We start from the raw sequence: 25,820 nt of genomic DNA on the forward strand, positions 1-25,820 counted from the left end.
GCAAGATCGAATCCCCGAGCTGAAAAAATCTGTCGTTCTCCCCCTGAACAAGGCAGTTAACCCACTGTTCCTAGGCCATCATTGAAAATAAGAATTTGTTCTTAACTGACTCGCCTAGTTAAATAAAGGTCAAATAAAATATATATATACAGTGGCCATTTTAGCATGTAAATCTTGGTGGTTTTTTTTAGATGCATGCCAGCAAAGCCACTACACAACTCAACACTAAACAATACATGAATTGCACTATAACAGTGACCACAAACTGTTAGGTCCTACATAAAACTGTCCCAACAGCAGAGCTTTCTTTCCAGCACCATGGAGTGAATCCTTACCACCGCTACACCTGGCTATCAGCGGAGCCATGTCCGGCAGCCAAACAATTCAATCAGCCTCGTTTACTGCCCTTTTAAAAAACCTAGCGGATATGGCTGACCCTATCTCCCTGGTATATTACATCGTTTATGCAGCAGGATATAAGACATTTTTGGACTCACTTTGTTGTACGCGACGGTCCTACATTGGCAAATTTTGTCATCAAAGAAAGAAAAAGATTTACAATTTCGAGTTGGGCTCACATTCTTGAAGTCTACACTTACTAAAGGCGGGTGACGTAGCGTCCCTATGAGTGACAGAACACTGAGCCAATCACGTTGCAATGCTCCTATTTTCTGCTGGCCTGCCCCACCACCACAGAAAGCACTGAGCTAGGCTGAAACACCTGCATCTTAGCTGCCTGTTTGTATGCGGCTTATAATAAAATATATTTTATTTTTTGACATTGTTTGCAAACTGATATGACACATATTAATGCCAAAATAACATGCAAAACAGGCAAGCCCCCCCCCCCCCAAATACTGTATACTTTAAAAAAAAAACATTGCTAAAAATATGGGGCTCTGTTGCTAGGTGACAATGTTACATTTACGTCATTTAGCAGATGCTCTTATCCAGAGCGACTTACAAATTGGAAAGTTCATACATATTCATCCTGGTCCCCCCGTGGGAAATGAACCCACAACCCTGGCGTTGCAAGCGCCATGCTCTACCAACTGAGCCACACGGGACCACAATGTTGTCAGGTCTATGGATCTAACAGTGGAATAAAACAGTGAGAGAGAGACGGTATCGTTGAATGAATTCCAAAGTGACCCTTAGCCCCTCCTGTAGATCTGAAGGTGGCTGGACACGTGAAAGCAATATGGCAGCGATACCCCCAGTTTATCAGAAGACAAGAACCATGTTGTTTACACCTATCCACTCCCCTCATATCTACACCACTGCCTAGTGGAGAGTAAAGGGGCTCAGGGACGTCAAATCCATCTCTCTCAGGCTTACCTACAGATCTGTGACAGAGGTGGGACAGGGACAGGTCTGGAATCTTAGCCCAGCGGTAGGTCTCAAATTACACCCTATTCCCTATAGTGGACTACTGTTGACCAGAGGAACAAGTCTAGAGGGCCAAACAAAGTCTTCTGTTAACCTGTCACCTGTCACCTGGAAGTAATGGAGTTGGTAGGGAGAGGATTCTACAGCTTTAAGGCCTGTGCCAGGTCTGACACTGAGAATCAGCTTGTAGAGTAAGGAGGGTACCAATATTGACCAAATATAGTGTAACACTGCCCCCCAGTTGGTGATATAGTACATTACACATTAAAAACCAGGGAGCATTGCAGGAACATTGAAAATGAGTACAGCAAATATGATTTGAAGAAGATGATCCCTAGACCCTACGCACTTGTGGAGATCTGAGAAGATTTGACAGGTGCAACCAATCTGGTAGTAGCTCAACCCTGCCCTCTGATAGGCTAGGTGGAAGTTTCACCATATTGCTTATATTAGGCTAATCCTTTCCGATCTCTAGTGCACAGGGCCCTCAAACTCAACTCCGGACCTCAAAGTCAGTTCCACTGCATTTCTTCATTGTTTACTTCTAATCAGAGACTGATTTAGACCTGAGACACCAGTCATTGTTCCCCTCTAATCAGAGACTGATTTAGACCTGAGACACCAGTCATTGTTCCCCTCTAATCAGAGACTGATTTAGACCTGGGACACCAGTCATTGTTCCCCTGTAATCAGAGGCTGATTTAGACCTGGGACACCAGGTGGTTGTAATTAATGATTAGGTAGAACAGAAAACCAGCAGGTTCCAGACCTCGTAGGGTCAGAGTTGAATACACCTGATATAAGGCCTAGTGGTCCATCTGAGACTGGGCCTTAGTTTGTGACTATTTACTAACCATTAATTAATACATGATTAGGTAAGTCATTTGACTAAACTAACTTTGGTCAGTATGGAAGTATGTTGCCGTAAATAAGGAAAGATATATTTTGAACCAAACCAGTATGTTTATTAAAACACATATGAACTTTACATTTGAACTGTATGCCTTTAGCTGCATTGCGCAACACAGACGTGATACCACACGTGAGCTTATTTATTTCATTGTCCTGACATTCATCCACACAATGTATTTTATCAAATGTATGTACACAAACTGCTATTAAAGCCTTTATATAGTCACTTCGTGAGCACAGAGTGTAATCTAGATCATTTAAATGTACATAGATTATTAATGAACATAATGATCTGTAGATTAATTAATCCCTTTAAAATGAGCTGCTGACTGATTATTTTTACAAAACATTATTTTTTTATTTTTTATTCTTTAATCAAGTCATTGATTCATTACCATTAGTAAAACCTTCTAGGAAGCAGAGAGTACGTGGCAGGTTGTAGCTCTATCCGTACTGCAGTCAGTCCATGTGCTGTTCAGAACTCGGGTCGCGTCTCAAATGGCATTCTATTCCCTATATAGTGATATAACCCCCCCTCCCCACTGGGCCCTGGTCAAAAGTAGTGCACTACCATCTGGAACGCAGACCGTGTGTATCAACAGAACACTGATTGTCGAGACAAAAGATGATCAGTCCGTAAAATAAGCAGCAGAAGGTTAGTATAGTAAGACAGATCAGGAAGAGGATAGCATAGTGAACCCTTTCAGAGAAGATATTCAAAATATTAGATGACCACCAACTGAAAAGAAGACTATAGCAGTACAATCAAAAGTTATTAAGGCAAATGTTTCAAGATTATAACATGGCACATTTAAAAAGTCCAAAAGTGACTGGATTTTCAGCTCTTTCTGGTCATTGTGTCTGTTTAAAGCACACAGGTATTAATATATGATAAGTATTTTTATACGCCTGATTATAAGACATCATAAAAGGCTCATGCAAATAACAAGTTATCATGCATTTTAACCTGGATGCTTTCAGTAAAGTGTAACCAAAAACAGCTGAGGTATAAAATAACTCATTGTAATGTGCATTTCTCTAAGTTCTCGCTTACCAAACAACACAAGCCTTTGCTTGTACGACAGAACCAATAATTACAGGACTAAAGTGAAACTAGGTGGTGGAGCAGAAATGTGTAAAACAAACATACCACGAAAACCTCATGCATTACCCAATCACTGATGTCTAATGTTAGTGAGAGCAGCCATTCACCCAATCACTGATGTCTAATGTTAGTGAGAGCAGCCATTCACCCAATCACTGATGTCTAATGTTAGTGAGAGCAGCCATTCACCCAATCACTGATGTCTAATGTTAGTGAGAGCAGCCAGTCACCCAATCACTGATGTCTAATGTTAGTGAGAGCAGCCATTCACCCAATCACTGATGTCTAATGTTAGTGAGAGCAGCCATTCACCCAATCACTGATGTCTAATGTTAGTGAGAGCTAACCAATGATATTGTATCAGTCGTGAAAAAAGAACCCTGGATTGTAAACAAGCGCTACATACACTTACATCGTTTCTTGAATTATGCATTTCGTTGCTTTACACATTTCAGCACATTTATAAAAGAGACAGAATCCTAGCTTGTCAAAAAGTGACTGTTTTCCAAAATAAAAAACCTATGATTTGAGGCTTGACATTATGGTAAACAACAACACTGCATATTGAAGCCAGGTGAACAGGAACAGAGAGCTTGTGCTGCTATTCTTTTATTATTTTTAAATCTTACAATGAATCTAGGCTACTTTATCTGACCAGGAAGTGATGTCATAAGACAACAGTTGACCCTGGTACACTGAGCTACAGACGATTCTGTTATCATACAGTTATTAAATACTGCCATAGATTATTGATGGCATGAGAAAAACAGTTATTCTACTTTAAATTCACAGCTAGCTACCAAAATAAAACCCCTTTTCCTTCTTAAATACAAGTAGATCGGGTCTGATGGCAAAAAAAAAAAATGGGTTGATAATTCTTAATATGTTTAGGTTTCAGGATGGTACAGTAGAGTGACGTCTTAACACATTAACTATTTTCTGACATTTTAACTAGAAAACAAACTGATGCAAACAGTTATTTTCATATTTAAAGTGCCTTAGTCAACCTAAATCCATACATAGATCTACATTAACTATATATATGTTAACATATCCATATCTTATAGAATTGACGGTAGTGTAGAGCATGCCACTTCTGAACGACTAGGAACTACAGTGGATATACGACCTCCACATTCGGCTATTGGTAACAGGTGGGTGTCGTCATAGGCCTCAACGCCAGGGCTAAAAAAAAACGCACTCATCACTGTCATTACACATTATAAATCTTAGAAAACTATGCAAACCACCCCATTTATAATCACTATGAGCAGTTTCCCTGGACTAAAAAGCTCTTTCAACGGAGATTCTCCATTTCAGCTTGCTTTCTCGTCCAAGACTAGGCAAAATGCATGTCTGGGAAAGGGACCTGATGGGTAATGGTTTGTTGTGTCATGACAGAGTGAAGGTAGGTGTTAGTAGCACAACCTTTTGGTCTACATACTGAGTCATATCCTTTATGTGGTAATTATAATCATGATATTCAGGCCTACAGACAGTAGACCGGAACCATCCAGTCTAGTGTTATCTCATTAACTAGCTAGCAGCTACCTACTTTATCTCCAAGGGACGGTTTCCCGGACAAAGAATAATCTTGGACAAAAAAAAAAAAAAAAGGAAGATACTTTCAAATGGAGATTATTCATTGATTTAGACTTTTTAGTCCAGGATTTGTTGCCCGGGAAACTCGCCCTAAGTGTACTGGGAAAAGACACATCATTGACAACAATTAGTCCTGCATAAACATGAACATTATACAACCCTGTTTGCTTGGTTAAACTAAGGCCAACTTCACACAACTACCACAATGTATAGTGAGTGATCTCTAGCCAACGACAGTGTAACCAGGCTGGTGTCTGTGTCACGCCCAAACAGCTTTGGAGAAGTTGGATGTGGTTTGCATCATCATGTGGCCCAGCGGATTGAACAGTCACTTGCTAATGCTTCACACTCCTGTCCCGAACAATATGCTGTCTGTTTCCTTCAGGCCTGTCCCGAACAATATGCTGTCTGTTTCCTTCAGGCCTGTCCCGAATTATATGCTGTCTGACTCCTTCAGGCCTGTCCCGAACGATATGCTGTCTGTCTCCTTCAGGCCTGTCCCGAATGATATGCTGTCTGTCTCCTTCAGGCCTGTCCCGAACGATATGCTGTCTGTCTCCTTCAGGCCTGTCCCGAATTATATGCTGTCTGTCTCCTTCAGGCCTGTCCCGAATGATATGCTGTCTGTTTCCTTCAGGCCTGTCCCGAATTATATGCTGTCTGTCTCCTTCAGGCCTGTCCCAAATGATATGCTGTCTGTCTCCTTCAGGCCTGTCCCGAATGATATGCTGTCTGTCTCCTTCAGGCCTGTCCCAAATGATATGCTGTCTGTCTCCTTCAGGCCTGTCCCAAATGATATGCTGTCTGTCTCCTTCAGGCCTGTCCCAAATGATATGCTGTCTGTCTCCTTCAGGCCTGTCCCAAATGATGCTGTCTGTCTCATTCAGGCCTGTCCTCAGCTTCACCACATATCATCCTGGGATAGAGAAAGACAGACAGATCTAGACAGGTCCAGAACTGTCTCTCCACACACAGCTTCACACATGGGTAGGTAGTACCATCAATACATAACGAAAACACACAGCCCAGCCCACAGGAGACCGTGAGAACCCAGAAGGGGACAGCCCCCTAATCATGGAGCAGTGGACCGTTATGTTATCAGGGTCCATCTGATGTCTCAACATCCACTAGACAGATGAGACAGGAGGACAATGACAAGATGTGTGTATCTAACAGAGTAGCTAATGTCCTCCCTCTCTTCTCCAAGCAGTTCTATTGGAGGCCATCAGAGGGAAGCAGTGTCCAATAGGAAAGAGACAGTGGGTGGTTGCTGGCAGAGCTTGACTGAGTCTTTCCTAGAGTTAGAAGCCCAGAGAGAGTTTCCCACAGCGTTAGAAGCCCAGAGAGAGTTTCCCACAGCGTTAGAAGCCCAGAGAGAGTTTCCTATAGAGTTAGAAGCCCAGAGAGAGAGTTTCCCATAGAGTTAGAAGCCCAGAGAGAGAGTTTCCCATAGAGTTAGAAGCCCAGAGAGAGAGTTTCCCATAGAGTTAGAAGCCCAGAGAGAGTTTCCCATAGAGTTAGAAGCCCAGAGAGAGTTTCCCATAGAGTTAGAAGCCCAGAGAGAGTTTCCCATAGAGTTAGAAGCCCAGAGAGTTTTCCAAAGAGTTAGAAGCCTAGAGAGAGTTTTCCAAAGAGTTAAAAGCCTAGAGAGTTTTCCACAGAGTTAGAAGCCCAGAAAGAGTTTCCCATAGAGTTAGAAGTCCAGAGAGGGGTTTCCAAAGAGTTAGAAGCCTAGAGAGAGTTTTCCACAGAGTTAGAAGCCCAGAGAGAGTTTCCCACAGAGTTAGAAGCCCAGAGAGAGTTTCCCACAGAGTTAGAAGCCCAGAGAGTTTCCCACAGAGTTAGAAGCCCAGAGAGTTTCCCAAAGAGTTAGAAGCCTAGAGAGAGTTTCCCACAGAGTTAGAAGCCCAGAGAGTTTCCCACAGAGTTAGAAGCCCAGAGAGTTTCCCACAGAGTTAGAAGCCCAGAGAGTTTCCCAAAGAGTTAGAAGCCTAGAGAGAGTTTCCCATAGAGTTAGAAGCCCAGAGAGTTTCCCACAGAGTAAGAAGCCCAGAGAGTTTCCCACAGAGTTAGAAGCCCAGAGAGTTTCCCAAAGAGTTAGAAGCCTAGAGAGAGTTTCCCATAGAGTTAGAAGCCCAGAGAGAGTTTCCCACAGAGTTAGAAGCCCAGAGAGAGTTTCCCACAGAGTTAGAAGCCCAGAGAGAGTTTCCCACAGAGTTAGAAGCCCAGAGAGTTTCCCACAGAGTTAGAAGTCCAGAGAGTTTCCCACAGAGTTAGAAGCCCAGAGAGTTTCCCAAAGAGTTAGAAGCCTAGAGAGAGTTTCCCATAGAGTTAGAAGCCCAGAGAGTTTCCCACAGAGTTAGAAGCCCAGAGAGTTTCCCACAGAGTTAGAAGCCCAGAGAGTTTCCCACAGAGTTAGAAGCCCAGAGAGTTTCCCACAGAGTTAGAAGCCCAGAGAGTTTCCCACAGAGTTAGAAGCCCAGAGAGTTTCCCACAGAGTTAGAAGTCCAGAGAGTTTCCCATAGAGTTAGAAGTCCAGAGAGTTTCCCATAGAGTTAGAAGCCCAGAGAGTTTCCCACAGAGTTAGAAGTCCAGAGAGTTTCCCATAGAGTTAGAAGCCCAGAGAGAGTTTTCATAGAGTTCCATAAAGGCACGTCTTTCTCCATGGTGTCTTTAGGGTCTGCCTTGGGTCTACTCTGCTCAGCCACGCCCCCTGCCACGTGATAGCCTGCCTCTTCAGTAATCTGCTTCCTCCATGACTTCCATGACAACGGTCCTGGGCCCGGTCAGGATGAGGTTACTGACTGTCCTGTAGTCCAGAGACAGCACGTTAAGCCCGTTGACCGAGACCACAAACTGGCACACCTAGAGGAGGGAGAGGAACAGAGGAGTTAGCCATGTCTACACATGCATTTCTGTATGGAAGAAACACAGAGAAAGGGAGAGGAGAGTTAGCTCTCGATGGGATAAACAACAGAGAAAGGGAGAGGAGAGTTAGCCCTCGATGGGAGAAACAACAGAGAAAGGGAGAGGAGAGTTAGCTCTCGATGGGATATACAACAGAGAAAGGTAGAGGAGAGTTAGCTCTCGATGGGAGAAACAACAGAGAAAGGTAGAGGAGAGTTAGCTCTCGATGGGATAAACAACAGAGAAAGGTAGGAGAGTCAGCTCTCGATGGGAGAAACAACAGAGAAAGGGAGAGGAGAGTTAGCTCTCGATGGGAGAAACAACAGAGAAAGGGAGAGGAAAGTCAGCTCTCGATGGGATAAACAACAGAGAAAGGGAGAGGAGAGTTAGCTCTCGATGGGATACACAACAGAGAAAGGGAGAGGAGAGTTAGCTCTCGATGGGAGAAACACAGAGAAAGGGAGAGGAGAGTTAGCTCTCGATGGGATAAACAACAGAGAAAGGGAGAGGAGAGTTAGCCCTCGATGGGAGAAACAACAGAGAAAGGGAGAGGAGAGTTAGCTCTCGATGGGATATACAACAGAGAAAGGTAGAGGAGAGTTAGCTCTCGATGGGAGAAACAACAGAGAAAGGTAGAGGAGAGTTAGCTCTCGATGGGATAAACAACAGAGAAAGGTAGGAGAGTCAGCTCTCGATGGGAGAAACAACAGAGAAAGGGAGAGGAGAGTTAGCTCTCGATGGGAGAAACAACAGAGAAAGGGAGAGGAAAGTCAGCTCTCGATGGGATAAACAACAGAGAAAGGGAGAGGAGAGTTAGCTCTCGATGGGATACACAACAGAGAAAGGGAGAGGAGAGTTAGCTCTCGATGGGAGAAACAACAGAGAAAGGGAGAGGAGAGTTAGCTCTCGATGGGAGAAACAACAGAGAAAGGGAGAGGAGAGTTAGCTCTCGATGGGAGAAACAACAGAGAAAGGGAGAGGAGAGTTAGCTCTCGATGGGAGAAACAACAGAGAAAGGGAGAGGAGAGTTAGCTCTCGATGGGATAAACAACAGAGAAAGGGAGAGGAGAGTTAGCTCTCGATGGGAGAAACAGAGAAAGGGAGAGGAGAGTTAGCTCTCGATGGGATACACAACAGAGAAAGGAAGAGGAGAGTTAGCTCTCGATGGGAGAAACAACAGAGAAAGGGAGAGGAGAGTTAGCTCTCGATGGGAGAAACAACAGAGAAAGGGAGAGGAGAGTTAGCTCTCGATGGGAGAAACAACAGAGAAAGGGAGAGGAGAGTTAGCTCTCGATGGGAGAAACAACAGAGAAAGGGAGAGGAGAGTTAGCTCTCGATGGGAGAAACAACAGAGAAAGGGAGAGGAGAGTTAGCTCTCGATGGGATACACAACAGAGAAAGGGAGAGGAGAGTTAGCTCTCGATGGGATACACAACAGAGAAAGGAAGAGGAGAGTTAGCTCTCGATAGGAGAAACAACAGAGAAAGGGAGAGGAGAGTTAGCTCTCGATGGGATACACAACAGAGAAAGGGAGAGGAGAGTTAGCTCTCGATGGGATACACAACAGAGAAAGGAAGAGGAGAGTTAGCTCTCGATGGGATACACAACAGAGAAAGGAAGAGGAGAGTTTGCTCTCGATAGGAGAAACAACAGAGAAAGGGAGAGGAGAGTTAGCTCTCGATGGGATAAACAACAGAGAAAGGGAGAGTTAGCTCTCGATGGGATATACAACAGAGAAAGGTAGAGGAGAGTTAGCTCTCGATGGGATATACAACAGAGAAAGGTAGAGGAGAGTTAGCTCTCGATGGGAGAAACAACAGAGAAAGGTAGAGGAGAGTTAGCTCTCGATGGGATAAACAACAGAGGAAGGTAGAGGAGAGTTAGCTCTCGATGGGATACACAACAGAGAAAGGAAGAGGAGAGTTTGCTCTCGATGGGAGAAACAACAGAGAAAGGGAGAGGAGAGTTAGCTCTCGATGGGAGAAACAACAGAGAAAGGGAGAGGAGAGTTAGCTCTCGATGGGATAAACAACAGAGAAAGGGAGAGTTAGCTCTCGATGGGATATACAACAGAGAAAGGTAGAGGAGAGTTAGCTCTCGATGGGAGAAACAACAGAGAAAGGGAGAGGAGAGTTAGCTCTCGATGGGAGAAACAACAGAGAAAGGGAGAGGAGAGTTAGCTCTCGATGGGAGAAACAACAGAGAAAGGGAGAGGAGAGTTAGCTCTCGATGGGAGAAACAACAGAGAAAGGGAGAGGAGAGTTAGCTCTCGATGGGAGAAACAACAGAGAAAGGGAGACGAGAGTTAGCTCTCGATGGGAGAAACAACAGAGAAAGGGAGAGGAGAGTTAGCTCTCGATGGGATACACAACAGAGAAAGGAAGAGGAGAGTTAGCTCTCGATGGGATACACAACAGAGAAAGGAAGAGGAGAGTTAGCTCTCGATGGGAGAAACAACAGAGAAAGGGAGAGGAGAGTTAGCTCTCGATGGGAGAAACAACAGAGAAAGGGAGAGGAGAGTTAGCTCTCGATGGGATACACAACAGAGAAAGGGAGAGGAGAGTTAGCTCTCGATGGGATAAACAACAGAGAAAGGAAGAGGATAGTTAGCTCTCGATGGGATACACAACAGAGAAAGGTAGAGGAGAGTTAGCTCTCGATGGGATACACAACAGAGAAAGGAAGAGGAGTTAGCTCTCGATAGGAGAAACAACAGAGAAAGGGAGAGGAGAGTTAGCTCTCGATGGGATAAACAACAGAGAAAGGGAGAGTTAGCTCTCGATGGGATATACAACAGAGAAAGGTAGAGGAGAGTTAGCTCTCGATGGGATACACAACAGAGAAAGGGAGAGGAGAGTTAGCTCTCGATGGGATACACAACAGAGAAAGGGAGAGGAGAGTTAGCTCTCGATGAGATACACAACAGAGAAAGGAAGAGGAGAGTTAGCTCTCGATGAGATACACAACAGAGAAAGGGAGAGGAGAGTTAACTCTCGATGGGAGAAACAACAGAGAAAGGGAGAGGAGAGTTAGCTCTCGATGGGAGAAACAACAGAGAAAGGGAGAGGAGAGTTAGCTCTCGATGGGAGAAACAACAGAGAAAGGGAGAGGAGAGTTAGCTCTCGATGGGAGAAACAACAGAGAAAGGGAGAGGAGAGTTAGCTCTCGATGGGAGAAACAACAGAGAAAGGGAGAGGAGAGTTAGCTCTCGATGGGATACACAACAGAGAAAGGGAGAGGAGAGTTAGCTCTCGATGGGATACACAACAGAGAAAGGGAGAGGAGAGTTAGCTCTCGATGGGATACACAACAGAGAAAGGGAGAGGAGAGTTAGCTCTCGATGGGATACACAACAGAGAAAGGAAGAGGAGAGTTAGCTCTCGATGGGATACCCAACAGAGAAAGGAAGAGGAGAGTTAGCTCTCGATGGGATACACAACAGAGAAAGGAAGAGGAGAGTTAGCTCTCGATGGGAGAAACAACAGAGAAAGGGAGAGGAGAGTTAGCTCTCGATGGGAGAAACAACAGAGAAAGGGAGAGGAGAGTTAGCTCTCGATGGGAGAAACAACAGAGAAAGGGAGAGGAGAGTTAGCTCTCGATGGGAGAAACAACAGAGAAAGGGAGAGGAGAGTTAGCTCTCGATGGGAGAAACAACAGAGAAAGGGAGAGGAGAGTTAGCTCTCGATGGGAGAAACAACAGAGAAAGGGAGAGGAGAGTTAGCTCTCGATGGGAGAAACAACAGAGAAAGGGAGAGGAGAGTTAGCTCTCGATGGGAGAAACAACAGAGAAAGGGAGAGGAGAGTTAGCTCTCGATGGGAGAAACAACAGAGAAAGGGAGAGGAGAGTTATCTCTGTTATGGACTAAACAGAAACACACCTTTCTTATTTGATTGCTGACTCACTATTGCAACAGTGTTGGCAAAAACAAAGATGTTTAAGGACTGTTTTGCAACATGGTTCTATGGCTGCCACATGGCAGGCCATTGTCTCAACTTCACCCTAATTTCATGCAGTGAAGGAATTCTAGAGCAGCCCCTCGCTGCAATTACATCAAAACACAATCCCTTGTTTTTCTTGGCAACGGGTCAACCGTTACCCAGAAGGCCCCAGTCACTCTGGAGTTAATACTCCTAGAAAAGGGCACTTGAGGATTTCTAAGAAAAAGCTTTTGTTAACCGTTTCATGGCCAGGCCATGGCTGAAATGAATGAGATACTGGATCTTAGGCTGCAGAGAATTTGTAGAGAAGGAGCATAAGTCAGTCTCCTGTCTCCTGTTGTGTTGTGGTCCGAGTCTCAGCAGACCTCTACGGTCTCCTGTTGTGGTTCGAGTCTCAGCAGACCTCTACCGTCTCCTGTTGTGGTCCGAGTCTCAGCAGACCTCTACCGTCTCCTGTTGTGGTCCGAGTCTCAGCAGACCTCTACCGTCTCCCGTTGTGGTCCGAGTCTCAGACCTCTACTGTCTCCCGTTGTGGTCCGAGTCTCAGACCTCTACTGTCTCCCGTTGTGGTCCGAGTCTCAGCAGACCTCTACTGTCTCCCGTTGTGGTCCGAGTCTCAGCAGACCTCTACTGTCTCCCGTTGTGGTCCGAGTCTCAGCAGACCTCTACTGTCTCCCGTTGTGGTCCGAGTCTCAGCAGACCTCTACTGTCTCCTGTTGTGGTCCGAGTCTCAGCAGACCTCTACTGTCTCCTGTTGTGGTCCGAGTCTCAGCAGACCTCTACTGTCTCCTATTGTGGTCCGAGTCTCAGACCTCTACTGTCTCCTGTTGTGGTCCGAGTCTCAGCAGACCTCCACTGTCTCCTGTTGTGGTCCGAGTCTCAGCAGACCTCTACTGTCTCCTGTTGTGGTCTGAGTCTCAGCAGACCTCTACTGTCTCCTGTTGTCGTCCGAGTCTCAGACCTCTACTGTCTCCTGTTGTGGTGTTATGGTCTGATTATATGTATTACATAACTGTGGTTGCCATGACGGAGATGTTCTGCCTCATTCATATTATAAATGACCTCAACTCTCTGGCAACGTTAGACCAACATTATAAACTGACGCTCTAGCAACATTAGACCAACATTATAAACTGCCGCTCTAGCAACGTCAGAACAACATTATAAACTGACGCTCTAGCAACGTCAGAACAACATTATAAACTGACGCTCTAGCAACGTCAGAACAACATTATAAACTGACGCTCTAGCAACGTCAGAACAACATTATAAACTGACGCTCTAGCAACGTCAGAACAACATTATAAACTGACGCTCTAGCAACGTCAGAACAACATTATAAACTGACGCTCTAGCAACGTCAGAACAACATTATAAACTGACGCTCTAGCAACGTCAGAACAACATTATAAACTGACGCTCTAGCAACGTCAGACCAACATTATAAACTGACGCTCTAGCAACGTCAGACCAACATTATAAACTGACGCTCTAGCAACGTCAGACCAACATTATAAACTGACGCTCTAGCAACGTCAGACCAACATTATAAACTGACGCTCTAGCAACGTCAGACCAACATTATAAACTGACGCTCTAGCAACGTCAGACCAACATTATAAACTGACGCTCTAGCAACGTTAGACCAACATTATAAACTGACGCTCTAGCAACGTTAGACCAACATTATAAACTGACGCTCTAGCAACGTTAGACGTAACATTTGGAAGCAGTGAGTCAACTCTCTCTGTCATCATCTCCTTCCAAAGGTCCCCATAGAATGAGAGTTTATGGGCCACTTCAAGAGCTGTGACTCGCTTTTAGTGCCATACCGAATGGATAGCCACTGTTAAGAGGCAACAACATGTGATCAATGTGAGAGTCAGAGCCTGTTTTACCACAGAGGAAGGGCAGGTAGTAAAACACAAGGCTTCAGTCAGAGCCTGTTTTACCACAGAGGAAGGGCAGGTAGTAAAACACAAGGCTTCAGTCAGAGCCTGTTTTACCACAGAGGAAAGGCAGGTAGTAAAACACAAGGCTTCAGTCAGAGCCTGTTTTACCACAGAGGAAAGGCAGGCAGTAAAACACAAGGCTTCAGTCAGAGCCTGTTTTACCACAGAGGAAAGGCAGGTAGTAAAACACAAGGCTTCAGTCAGAGACTGTTTTACCACAGAGGAAGGGCAGGTAGTAAAACACAAGGCTTCAGTCAGAGACTGTTTTACCACAGAGGAAGGGCAGGTAGTAAAACACAAGGCTACAGTCAGAGACTGTTTTACCACAGAGGAAGGGCAGGTAGTAAAACACAAGGCTTCAGACAGAGCCTGTTTTACCACAGAGGAAAGGCAGGTAGTAAAACACAAGGCTACAGTCAGAGACTGTTTTACCACAGAGGAAGGGCAGGTAGTAAAACACAAGGCTTCAGTCAGAGCCTGTTTTACTACAGAGGAAAGGCAGGCAGTAAACACAAGGCTTCAGTCAGAGACTGTTTTACTACAGAGGAAGGGCAGGTAGTAAAACACAAGGCTTCAGTCAGAGCCTGTTTTACCACAGAGGAAGGGCAGGCAGTAAAACACAAGGCTTCAGTCAGAGCCTGTTTTACCACAGAGGAAGGGCAGGCAGTAAAACACAAGGCTTCAGTCAGAGCCTGTTTTACCACAGAGGAAGGGCAGGTAGTAAAACACAAGGCTTCAGTCAGAGCCTGTTTTACCACAGAGGAAAGGCAGGTAGTAAAACACAAGGCTTCAGTCAGAGACTGTTTTACCACAGAGGAAGGGCAGGTAGTAAAACACAAGGCTTCAGTCAGAGACTGTTTTACCACAGAGGAAGGGCAGGTAGTAAAACACAAGGCTTCAGTCAGAGCCTGTTTTACCACAGAGGAAGGGCAGGTAGTAAAACACAAGGCTTCAGTCAGAGCCTGTTTTACCACAGAGGAAGGGCAGGTAGTAAAACACAAGGCTTCAGTCAGAGCCTGTTTTATCACAGAGGAAAGGCAGGTAGTAAAACACAAGGCTTCAGTCAGAGACTGTTTTACCACAGAGGAAGGGCAGGTAGTAAAACACAAGGCTTCAGTCAGAGACTGTTTTACCACAGAGGAAAGGCAGGCAGTAAAACACAAGGCTTCAGTCAGAGCCTGTTTTACCACAGAGGAAAGGCAGGCAGTAAAACACAAGGCTTCAGTCAGAGCCTGTTTTATCACAGAGGAAAGGCAGGCAGTAAAACACAAGGCTTCAGTCAGAGCCTGTTTTACCACAGAGGAAGGGCAGGTAGTAAACAAGTCTTCAGACTGGCTGACCAACATGGCTTATATAAGAAGCATCAACAACCATGCAGAGAGAACAGCATTTAGTGTTGCATAACTGACTGCCTGTGTCCAGAATATCACCCTATTCCCAATGTAGTGCACTACGTTTGAACAGGGCCCATAGGTCTATGGTCTAAAGTAGTGCACTACATAGGGCGCCATTTGGGATACAATCCCCTGGCTGCACAGATCCGTTATTACTGCATCAGCTTGATTTCTATGGGATGGAGCCAGCTCTGCTCGACTTAGAGACGAGGAGAGGAGAGGAGAAAGGGAGGGGGAGAGGGAGAGAGATGAGAGGAGATGAGAAAGGGGAGAGGGGAGCAGAGGGAGAAACAAAGCACATGTTTTTACGGTGATAAAATGTGACAGAAGTGATACTATATCTTCCATATTGAAAACAGCTTTTTATTTATTATTTGCTAAAGTTCATTTAGCTACGGCTCCTTCGTCTTAGTTCACTTCTCTCCTCCCCCTTCCTTCTGCTCTCCTCCCCCTTACTCCCTCTCCCTGTTCCCCTCCCTCACTCCTTCCTCTGGTCTCTCTCCTCTCCTCACCCTGCCCCTCTCTTCCACATCTCTCCTTTCCTTCCTCCTCTCCCCTCCCTCCCCTGGTCCCTCTCCTCACCCTGCCCCCTCTCTAATTTCCTTGGCCCCTCTCCCTTCCTCCCCCACATCCCACCTCCCCTCCCCATTGTTTAGGTCAGTGCTCTCTACTCCCAGCTGGCAGTGGAGTGTGTATGCCATGGTGCATGTGATGGTATGTGTGTGAGTGTGAGTGTTTGTGTGTTACATACCTTCATCCCAGCTGCAGCTGCGGGACCACTGGGGTCGACAGCCTGGATGTGGCAGGGCTTACTGCCCCGCACCACGAAGCCCCAGCCCACCGCGTCCCCCACGATCTGAGGAGGCAGTCAAGTCAAAATGTATTTAAAAGAGCAAAGTAGAGATCTAGAAACAACAGGGTTGGTGTGATTAAAAAGGCTGGCGCCGTGCTACAGGGGCCGGGCACGCCGTGCTACAGGGGCCGTGCTACAGGGGCCGGGCTACAGGGGCCGGGCACCCCGTGCTACAGGGGCCGGGCGCCGCGCTACAGGGGCCTGCGCCGCGCTACAGGGGCCGGCGCCCCGCGCTACAGGGGCCGGCGCCCCGCGCTACAGGGGCCGGCGCCCCGCGCTACAGGGGCCGGCGCCCCGCGCTACAGAGGCATGACATGAGATGCAACAACAGTGTTGTAGGATGATTTTGATGTTTCAACATTCTCTAAAATGTATGTCAGGAACTGTAATGTTTGTTATGCAGAAGTAACATGAAGTGTTGTTTTTAACTGTGTGTGCAGTGTGTATGTGTGTGCGTGTGTTGTGTGTGTGTGTGTGTGTTCATGTATATTACTATCCTCGTGGATACTGGAATTCCCCAAAAGTAGGGGACATTTCCTACACCCCCACGAGGACAGAGGCTATTTTAGGGTTAGGAGGTAGGTTTACAGTAAAGATTATGGAAAAATAAGATTTTGAAAGGAAATACATTTTTTGTTCCCCACAAGGATAGTAAAACACTGTATGCTGTGTGTGTGTGTGTGTGTGTGTGTGTGTGTGCGTGCTGTATCATAGCCCTTATCAGAGCTCTCACGAGGCTTCTAAGAATCTACTCAGACATTCCATTCCAGAACACAAGAGGGTCATCTAAGGCAGAGCCCAGAGCCAATCCAGTCAGTCTGTTAGGAGTGATGTGTCCCACCCAGTCTAACATCAACTGGTATCAGTAGTGTATTCAGCCCGATTCCCTGGTGAATATCAGACCCAGTAAGGAGGACAATCGTCTGTGGATCAGACCATGCAGGCCAGAGTGTTTTCCCACAGTGTGCGTTTACTGTGTGTGGGATGTGGCCATGCCATCTTCGGGTGACAGTAGAATGTTTGTGCGTGTGTGTGGTTTAGGGTGGCAAAGGGAGGGTATAAATTACTGGAAACTTTACCAGTAAACTACCATTATTTTTGGTAACTTTCAAGGATTTATAAAAATATAAAAAAATCTCACAGTTTGTCACGATCGTGTGGCGGATTGACGGACCAAAACGCAGCAGTTGGAAAATAAGCCATCTTCTTTTATTAACACCACGAAGATGAACACGACACAAAACTCTATACAAACTAACAAAACAACAAAACGACCGTGAAGCTACAAACGTTGTGCACATACATACAGGCTACAAACGTTCTACATAGACAATTACCCACAACCAATGAGAGCCTATGGCTACCCTAAATAAGGCTCCCAATCAGAGACAACCGAAATCAGCTGTCTCTAATTGGGAACTCATTCAGGTAACCATAGACTCTCCTAGACAACTAAACATACATAGACAATACTAGAAACATGTACTCCACACAAACCCATATACTATACACAACCCCTTTACCATAAACAACACCCAAAACCAACAAAAACAAAAACATTCCCCATGTCACACCCTGACCTAACTAAAATAATAAAGAAAACCAAGAATACTAAGGCCAGGGCGTGACATAACCCCCCCCTTGAGGCGCGAACTCCGGGCGCACCATACACAGTCTAGGGGAGGGTCTGGGTGGGCTTCCATCCACGGTGGCGGCTCCGGCTCTGGTCGCGGTCCCCACGTCACCACAGTACCTAAACACCTCCTAGGCTTCCTCCAAACGACCCCCCTCCACCTTAACCCCATTGCATTAAAGGGCAGTTCCGGACTAAGGGACAGCTCCGAACTAAGGGCCAGTACCAGGGTAAGGGGCAGTACCAGGGTCAGGGGCAGTACCAGGGTAAGGGGCAGCACCAGGGTAAGGGGCAGCACCAGGGTAAGGGGCAGCACCAGGGTAAGGGGCAGCACCAGGGTAAGTGGCAGCACCAGGGTAAGGGGCAGCTCCGGACTGAGGAATGGCAGCTCCGGACTGAGGAATGGCAGCTCCGGACTGAGGAATGGCAGCTCCGGACTGAGGGACGGCCCATGGCTGGCTGACAGATCTGGCTGCTCATGGCTGGCTAACGGATCTGGCTGCTCATGGCTGGCTGACGGATCTGGCTGCTCATGGCTAGCTGACGGATCTGGCTGCTCATGGCTAGCTGGCGGATCTGGCTGCTCATGGCTAGCTGGCGGATCTGGCTGCTCATGGCTAGCTGACGGATCTGGCTGCTCATGGCTGGCTGACGGATCTGGCTGCTCATGGCTGGCTGACGGATCTGGCTGCTCATGGCTGGCTGACGGATCTGGCTGCTCATGGCTAGCTGACGGATCTGGCTGCTCATGGCTAGCTGACGGATCTGGCTGCTCATGGCTAACTGACGGATCTGGCTGCTCATGGCTAGCTGACGGATCTGGCTGCTCATGGCTAGCTGACGGATCTGGCTGCTCATGGCTAGCTGACGGATCTGGCTGCTCATGGCTAGCTGACGGATCTGGCTGCTCATGGCTGGCTGACGGATCTGGCTGCTCATGGCTGGCTGACGGATCTGGCTGCTCATGGCTGGCTGACGGATCTGGCTGCTCCTGTCTGGTTGGCGGCTCTGGCAGATCCTGTCTGGTTGGCGGCTCTGGCAGATCCTGTCTGGTTGACGGCTCTGGCAGATCCTGTCTGACGGACGGCTCTAGCGGCTCCTGTCTGGCTGGCGGCTCTAGCGGCTCCTGTCTGGCGGACGGCTCAGTTGGCTCATGGCAGACGGGCGGCTTTGCAGGCTCATGGCAGACGGGCGGCTTTGCAGGCTCATGGCAGACGGATGGCTCAGATGGCGCTGGGGAGACGGATGGCTCAGATGGCGCTGGGGAGACGGATGGCTCAGATGGCGCTTGGCAGACGGGCAGTTCAGTCATCGCTGTGCAGACGGCAGACTCCTGCCAGCTGAGGCGCACTGTAGGCCTGGTGCGTGGTGCCGGGACTGGTAGCACCGGGCTGGGGACACGCATCTCAGGGCTAGTGCGGGGAGAAGGAACAGGGCATACTGGACCCTGGAGACGCACATTAGGCCTAGTGCGTGGGGCCGGAACTGGTGGTACCGGACTGGGGACACGCATCTCAGGGCTAATGCGGGGAGCAGCAACAGGATGCACAGGACTCTGGAGACGCACAAAAGGCTTAGTGCGTGGTGCCGGAATTGGTGATACCGGGCTGGAGACACGCACCATAAGGCTAGTGCGTGGAGGAGGCACTGGTGGTACTGGGTTGGGGCGGGGAGGTGGCGCCGGAAATACCGGACCGTGCAGGCGTACTGGCTCTCTTGAGCATTGAGCCTGCCCAACCTTACCTGGTTGAATGCTCCCGGTCGCCCAACCAGTGCGGGGAGGTGGAATAACCCGCACCGGGCTATGTAGGCGAACCGGGGAAACCATGCGTAAGGCAGGTGCCATGTATGCCGGCCCGAGGAGACGCACTGGAGACCAGACGCGTTGAGCCGGCCTCATGACACTTGGCTCAATGCCCAATCTAGCCCTACCAGTGCGGGGAGGTGGAATAACCCGCACCGGACTATGCACACGTACAGGAGACACCGTGCGCTCTACTGCGTAACACGGTGTCTGCCCGTACTCCCGCTCTCCACGGTTAGCCTGGGAAGTGGGCGCAGGTCTCCTACCTGCCCTTGGCCCACAACCCCTTAGCCCCCCCCCAAGAAATTTTTGGGAGTTACTCACGGGCTTTTCGGGCTTCCGTGCAAGACGTGTCCCCTCATAATTCCGGTTTCGAGCTTGATTCTCCGGCTTCCATCCACGTCTCCTAGCTGCCTCCTTAAACCACCTCTCCTGGGCTGTGGCTGCCTCACCTTTCACACGAGAGCAGCGATATTCTCCAGTTTGCGCCCAAGGTCCATCTCTTTCCAATTCGTCCTCCCAACTCCAGAGATCCTGTGTAGGTAGGTCCTGTTGCCGCCTTCCATGCCGCTTGGTCCTATGGTGGGTAATTCTGTCACGATCGTGTGGCGGATTGACGGACCAAAACGCAGCAGTTGGAAAATAAGCCATCTTCTTTTATTTAACAACACGAAGATGAACACGACACAAAACTCTATACAAACTAACAAAACAACAAAACGACCGTGAAGCTACAAACGTTGTGCACATACATACAGGCTACAAACGTTCTACATAGACAATTACCCACAACCAATGAGAGCCTATGGCTACCCTAAATAAGGTTCCCAATCAGAGACAACCGAAATCAGCTGTCTCTAATTGGGAACTCATTCAGGTAACCATAGACTCTCCTAGACAACTAAACATACATAGACAATACTAGAAACATGTACTCCACACAAACCCATATACTATACACAACCCCTTTACCATAAACAACACCCAAAACCAACAAAAACAAAAACATTCCCCATGTCACACCCTGACCTAACTAAAATAATAAAGAAAACCAAGAATACTAAGGCCAGGGCGTGACACAGTTGTGTGTTATTTCCGGTCCTCTGTGTCCTTATCACATGTAAAATATATAAAATAATCAAATAAGTGTTTTAAAATAAAATGACAAAGCTGTAAAACATCCTAAATATAACCATCAATTTAGGGAATACCATTGGTGTTTAATATAAGAGTTTCAGCATAAAATATCCTTTATATTTATTGATTATATATTTGTTGTAAATGTTCTGCCGCCAACCTGGTGCCCGTTGTGATGAAAGACAAAAGTTGGAAGTTGAGAGTTAATTAAAAATAATGCCAATGTTGATTAGATGTTTTTTTCATTAATTAGGCAATTTTCTCTTGAACCATATATGGTCTATTTTACTAGATACTCATGGACACAGACATAAAAATTAATACTATATATGAATACACTTTTTAAAGTTAAAGTATAAAATGACCATATATTACAATAGATTGCCAGCGATTACCATAGACTGCCGAAGATTCCGGTAACTTTGGTAAATTACCGGTAACTTTGCGACCGTAGTCAGTGTTAAAGCTCTGTGTCAACCAAAGCATGTGAACAGCGGTAGAAGGGCGAGGGGACGGAGTGTGTGTGTGTGTGTGTGTGTTTCAAGTTTCAATGTCACGTGCACATCGACAGGGAAATGCCTTTCCTGCCAACTCTAAACCCAACAATGCAGTAATCAATATCAATGTAGTACTTAAATACCAAGGTGGAACAAAAACACTGGAGATCTACAAGTAAGAAGAGCAGGAGAAAGTACCTACACCGACTTCAGAAAGTCTCCACCCCGCTTGAATTATTCAGCGTTTAGTTGTGTTACAGCCTGGATTAAACATGAATTATATTGAGATTTGGCATCACTGGCCTACACACCATAATGTCAAAGTGGAATTATGTTTTTATATATATATATATATTTTTTTTTACAAATGAATAAAAAATGAAAAACTGAATGTCTGGCGTCAATAAGTATTCAACCCCTTTGTTATGGGAAGTCTAAATAAATCCAGGAGTAAACCTGTGCTTTACAAGTAGCATGGACTCACTCTGTGTGGAATAATAGTGTTTAGCCTGCGTTTTGAATGACTACCTCATCTCTGTACCCCACACATACAATTATCTGTAAGGTCCCTCAGTTGAACAGTGAATTTCAAAAACAGATTCAACCACAGGTCAGGGAAAACCAGAGAAGAAAAATGTCCTGTATGTCCTGAATACAAAGCATTATGTTTGGGGCAAATCCAACACCACACGTCACTGAGCACCAACCTCCATATTTTCAAGCATGGTGGTGACTGCATCATGTTATGGGTGTGCTTGTCATCGGCAAGGACTAGGGAGTTTTTTTTTTTTTAGGATAAAAATAAACGGTATAGAGCTAAGCACAGGCAAAATCTTAGAGGAAAACCTGGTTCAGTCTGCTTTCCAACAGACACTGTGAGATTAATTCACCTTTCAGCAGGACAATAACCTTAAAACACAAGGCTAAATATACACTGGAGTTGGTTACCAAGACGACATTGAATGTTCCTGACTGGCCTAGTTACAGTTTGACTTAAATTGGCTTGAAAATCTATGGCAAGACTTGAAAATATCTGTCTAGCAATGATCAACAACTAACTTGACAGAGCTGAAATGGGTAAATATTGTACAATCCAGGTGTGGAAAGCTCTTAGAAACTTACCCAGAAAGACTCACAGCTGTAAATCACTGCCAAAAATGAATTTTTATGTAAATTAGATATTGTTGCATTTAATTTTCAATAAATTAGCAAAAATGTCTAAAAACATATTTTTGCTTTGTCATGATGGGGTATTGTGTGTAGATGGGCGAGAAAAACACTATTTAATCTATTTTGAATTCAGGCTGAAACACAACAACATGTGAATAAGGCAATTATTTCTGAAGGCACTGTATATATATACAGAGTCAGTTTATTACCATATTAACACTGTGCAGGGATACTGGAGTGATAGAGGTAGATATGTAGAGGGGTAAACATACTATATACAGGGTCAGTTCAGTACCATATTAACACTGTGCAGGGACAATGGAGTGATGGAGGTAGATATGTAGAGGGGTAAACATACTATATACAGGGTCAGTTCAGTACCATATTAACACTGTGCAGGGATACTGGAGTGATAGAGGTAGATATGTAGAGGGGTAAACATACTATACACAGGGTCAGTTCAGTACCATATTAACAATGTGCAGGGATACTGGAGTGATGGAGGTAGATATGTAGAGGGGTAAACATACTATATACAGGGTCAGTTCAGTACCATATTAACACTGTGCAGGGATACTGGAGTGATAGAGGTAGATATGTAGAGGGGTAAACATACTATATACAGGGTCAGTTCAGTACCATATTAACAATGTGCAGGGATACTGGAGTGATAGAGGTAGATATGTAGAGGGGTAAACATACTATATACAGGGTCAGTTCAGTACCATATTAACAATGTGCAGGGACACTGGAGTGATAGAGGTAGATATGTAGAGGGGTAAACATACTATATACAGGGTCAGTTCAGTACCATACTATACACAGGGTCAGTTCAGTACCATATTAACAATGTGCAGGGATACTGGAGTGATAGAGGTAGATATGTAGAGGGGTAAACATACTATATACAGGGTCAGTTCAGTACCATACTATACACAGGGTCAGTTCAGTACCATATTAACAATGTGCAGGGACACTGGAGTGATAGAGGTAGATATGTAGAGGGGTAAACATACTATATACAGGGTCAGTTCAGTACCATACTATACACAGGGTCAGTTCAGTACCATATTAACAATGTGCAGGGATACTGGAGTGATAGAGGTAGATATGTAGAGGGGTAAACATACTATATACAGGGTCAGTTCAGTACCATATTAACACTGGAGTGATAGAGGTAGATATGTAGAGGGGTAAACATACTATATACAGGGTCAGTTCAGTACCATATTAACAATGTGCAGGGACACTGGAGTGATGGAGGTAGATATGTAGAGGGGTAAACATACTATATACAGGGTCAGTTCAGTACCATATTAACAATGTGCAGGGATACTGGAGTGATAGAGGTAGATATGTAGAGGGGTAAACATACTATATACAGGGTCAGTTCAGTACCATATTAACACTGTGCAGGGATACTGGAGTGATAGAGGTAGATATGTAGAGGGGTAAACATACTATATACAGGGTCAGTTCAGTACCATATTAACACTGTGCAGGGATACTGGAGTGATAGAGGTAGATATGTAGAGGGGTAAACATACTATATACAGGGTCAGTTCAGTACCATATTAACACTGTGCAGGGATACTGGAGTGATAGAGGTAGATATGTAGAGGGGTAAACATACTATATACAGGGTCAATTCAGTACCATATTAACACTGTGCAGGGATACTGTAGTGATAGAGGTAGATATGTAGAGGGGTAAACATACTATATACAGGGTCAGTTCAGTACCATATTAACAATGTGCAGGGATACTGGAGTGATAGAGGTAGATATGTAGAGGGGTAAACATACTATATACAGGGTCAGTTCAGTACCATATTAACAATGTGCAGGGATACTGGAGTGATGGAGGTAGATATGTAGAGGGGTAAACATACTATATACAGGGTCAGTTCAGTACCATACTATACACAGGGTCAGTTCAGTACCATACTATACACAGGGTCAGTTCAGTACCATATTAACACTGTGCAGGGATACTGGAGTGATAGAGGTAGATATGTAGAGGGGTAAACATACTATATACAGAGTGAGTTTATTACCATATTAACACTGTGCAGGGATACTGGAGTGATAGAGGTAGATATGTAGAGGGGTAAACATACTACACACAGGGTCAGTTCAGTACCATACTATACACAGGGTCAGTTCAGTACCATACTATACACAGGGTCAGTTCAGTACCATACTATACACAGGGTCAGTTCAGTACCATATTAACAATGTGCAGGGATACTGGAGTGATAGAGGTAGATATGTAGAGGGGTAAACATACTATATACAGGGTCAGTTCAGTACCATACTATACACAGGGTCAGTTCAGTACCATATTAACAATGTGCAGGGATACTGGAGTGATAGAGGTAGATATGTAGAGGGGTAAACATACTATATACAGGGTCAGTTCAGTACCATATTAACAATGTGCAGGGACACTGGAGTGATGGAGGTAGATATGTAGAGGGGTAAACATACTATATACAGGGTCAATTCAGTACCATATTAACACTGTAATGGGAATTCTAACAGTCAATTCTGTTAGCTGTGTATCAGTCTGATGGCTTGGGGATAGAAGCTGTGTATCAGTCTGATGGCTTGGGGATAGAAGCTGTGTATCTGTCTGATGGCTTGGGGACAGAAGCTGTGTTTCAGTCTGATGGCTTGGGGATAGAAGCTGTGTTTCAGTCTGATGGCTTGGGGATAGAAGCTGTGTATCTGTCTGATGGCTTGGGGACAGAAGCTGTGTTTCAGTCTGATGGCTTGGGGATAGAAGCTGTGTTTCAGTCTGATGGCTTGGGGACAGAAGCTGTGTATCAGTCTGATGGCTTGGGGATAGAAGCTGTTCAGGAACCTGCTGGTGTCAGATTTGATGCACCGGTCCCGCTTGCCATGCGGAAGAAGAGAGAACCATCTATGGCTTGGGCGTGTCATTACATTCATTACCCTCCCTACCTCCTGTGTGTGTGTGTGTGTGTGTGTGTGTGTGTGTGTGTGTGTGTGTGTGTGTGTGTGTGTGTGACGTACTGTGAATGTCTTCTTTATGTAAGGGCCTCCTGGGGTCTGCAGCTCCTCAGGACTCACTTGCCTCTTCAACACTGAAAGGCAAACACACTGTAAGTACAGACACACACACGAGTTGGGGAGGATAATGAATGTAATGAGACACACACACCCGCTGCAGAACATTCCTCCTGCAGCAGTAACTATAGTCTCATCACGTGGTCCTGTGTGCAGGAGGACGACAACATGGCTACTGTTGAACATTCCTCCTGCAGCAGTAACTATAGTCTCATCATGTTGTCCTGTGTGCAGGAGGAGGACAACATGGCTACTGTTGAACATTCCTCCTGCAGCAGTAACTATAGTCTCATCATGTTGTCCTGTGTGCAGGAGGACGACAACATGGCTACTGTTGAACATTCCTCCTGCAGCAGTAACTATAGTCTCATCACGTGGTCCTGTGTGCAGGAGGACGACAACATGGCTACTGTTGAACATTCCTCCTGCAGCAG

General features: G+C 45.9%; 1 protein-coding gene across 5 annotated transcripts in view; it reads right to left on the bottom strand.

Moving 5' to 3' along the window:
- Window positions 1–2,332: 2,332 nt before the first annotated feature.
- The window catches only part of LOC129856839 (DEP domain-containing mTOR-interacting protein-like), a 108,164-nt gene continuing 84,676 nt past the window's right edge, over window positions 2,333–25,820 (bottom strand). For 4 of the 5 annotated variants that reach the window (XM_055924555.1, XM_055924554.1, XM_055924553.1 and 1 more), the window contains 3 exons: window positions 25,333–25,403; window positions 15,952–16,056; window positions 2,333–7,873 (listed from right to left, as the gene is read on the bottom strand). In XM_055924555.1, coding sequence (XP_055780530.1) covers window positions 7,745–7,873; window positions 15,952–16,056; window positions 25,333–25,403 — 305 coding nt within the window. In that variant the 3' untranslated portion in view covers window positions 2,333–7,744. The remainder of the gene's footprint in view (window positions 7,874–15,951; window positions 16,057–25,332; window positions 25,404–25,820) is intronic. The other variant, XM_055924552.1, reaches the window with a different exon arrangement.

Source organism: Salvelinus fontinalis, chromosome 6 (genome assembly GCF_029448725.1).
Source record: "Salvelinus fontinalis isolate EN_2023a chromosome 6, ASM2944872v1, whole genome shotgun sequence".
Classification (NCBI taxonomy): domain Eukaryota; kingdom Metazoa; phylum Chordata; class Actinopteri; order Salmoniformes; family Salmonidae; genus Salvelinus; species Salvelinus fontinalis.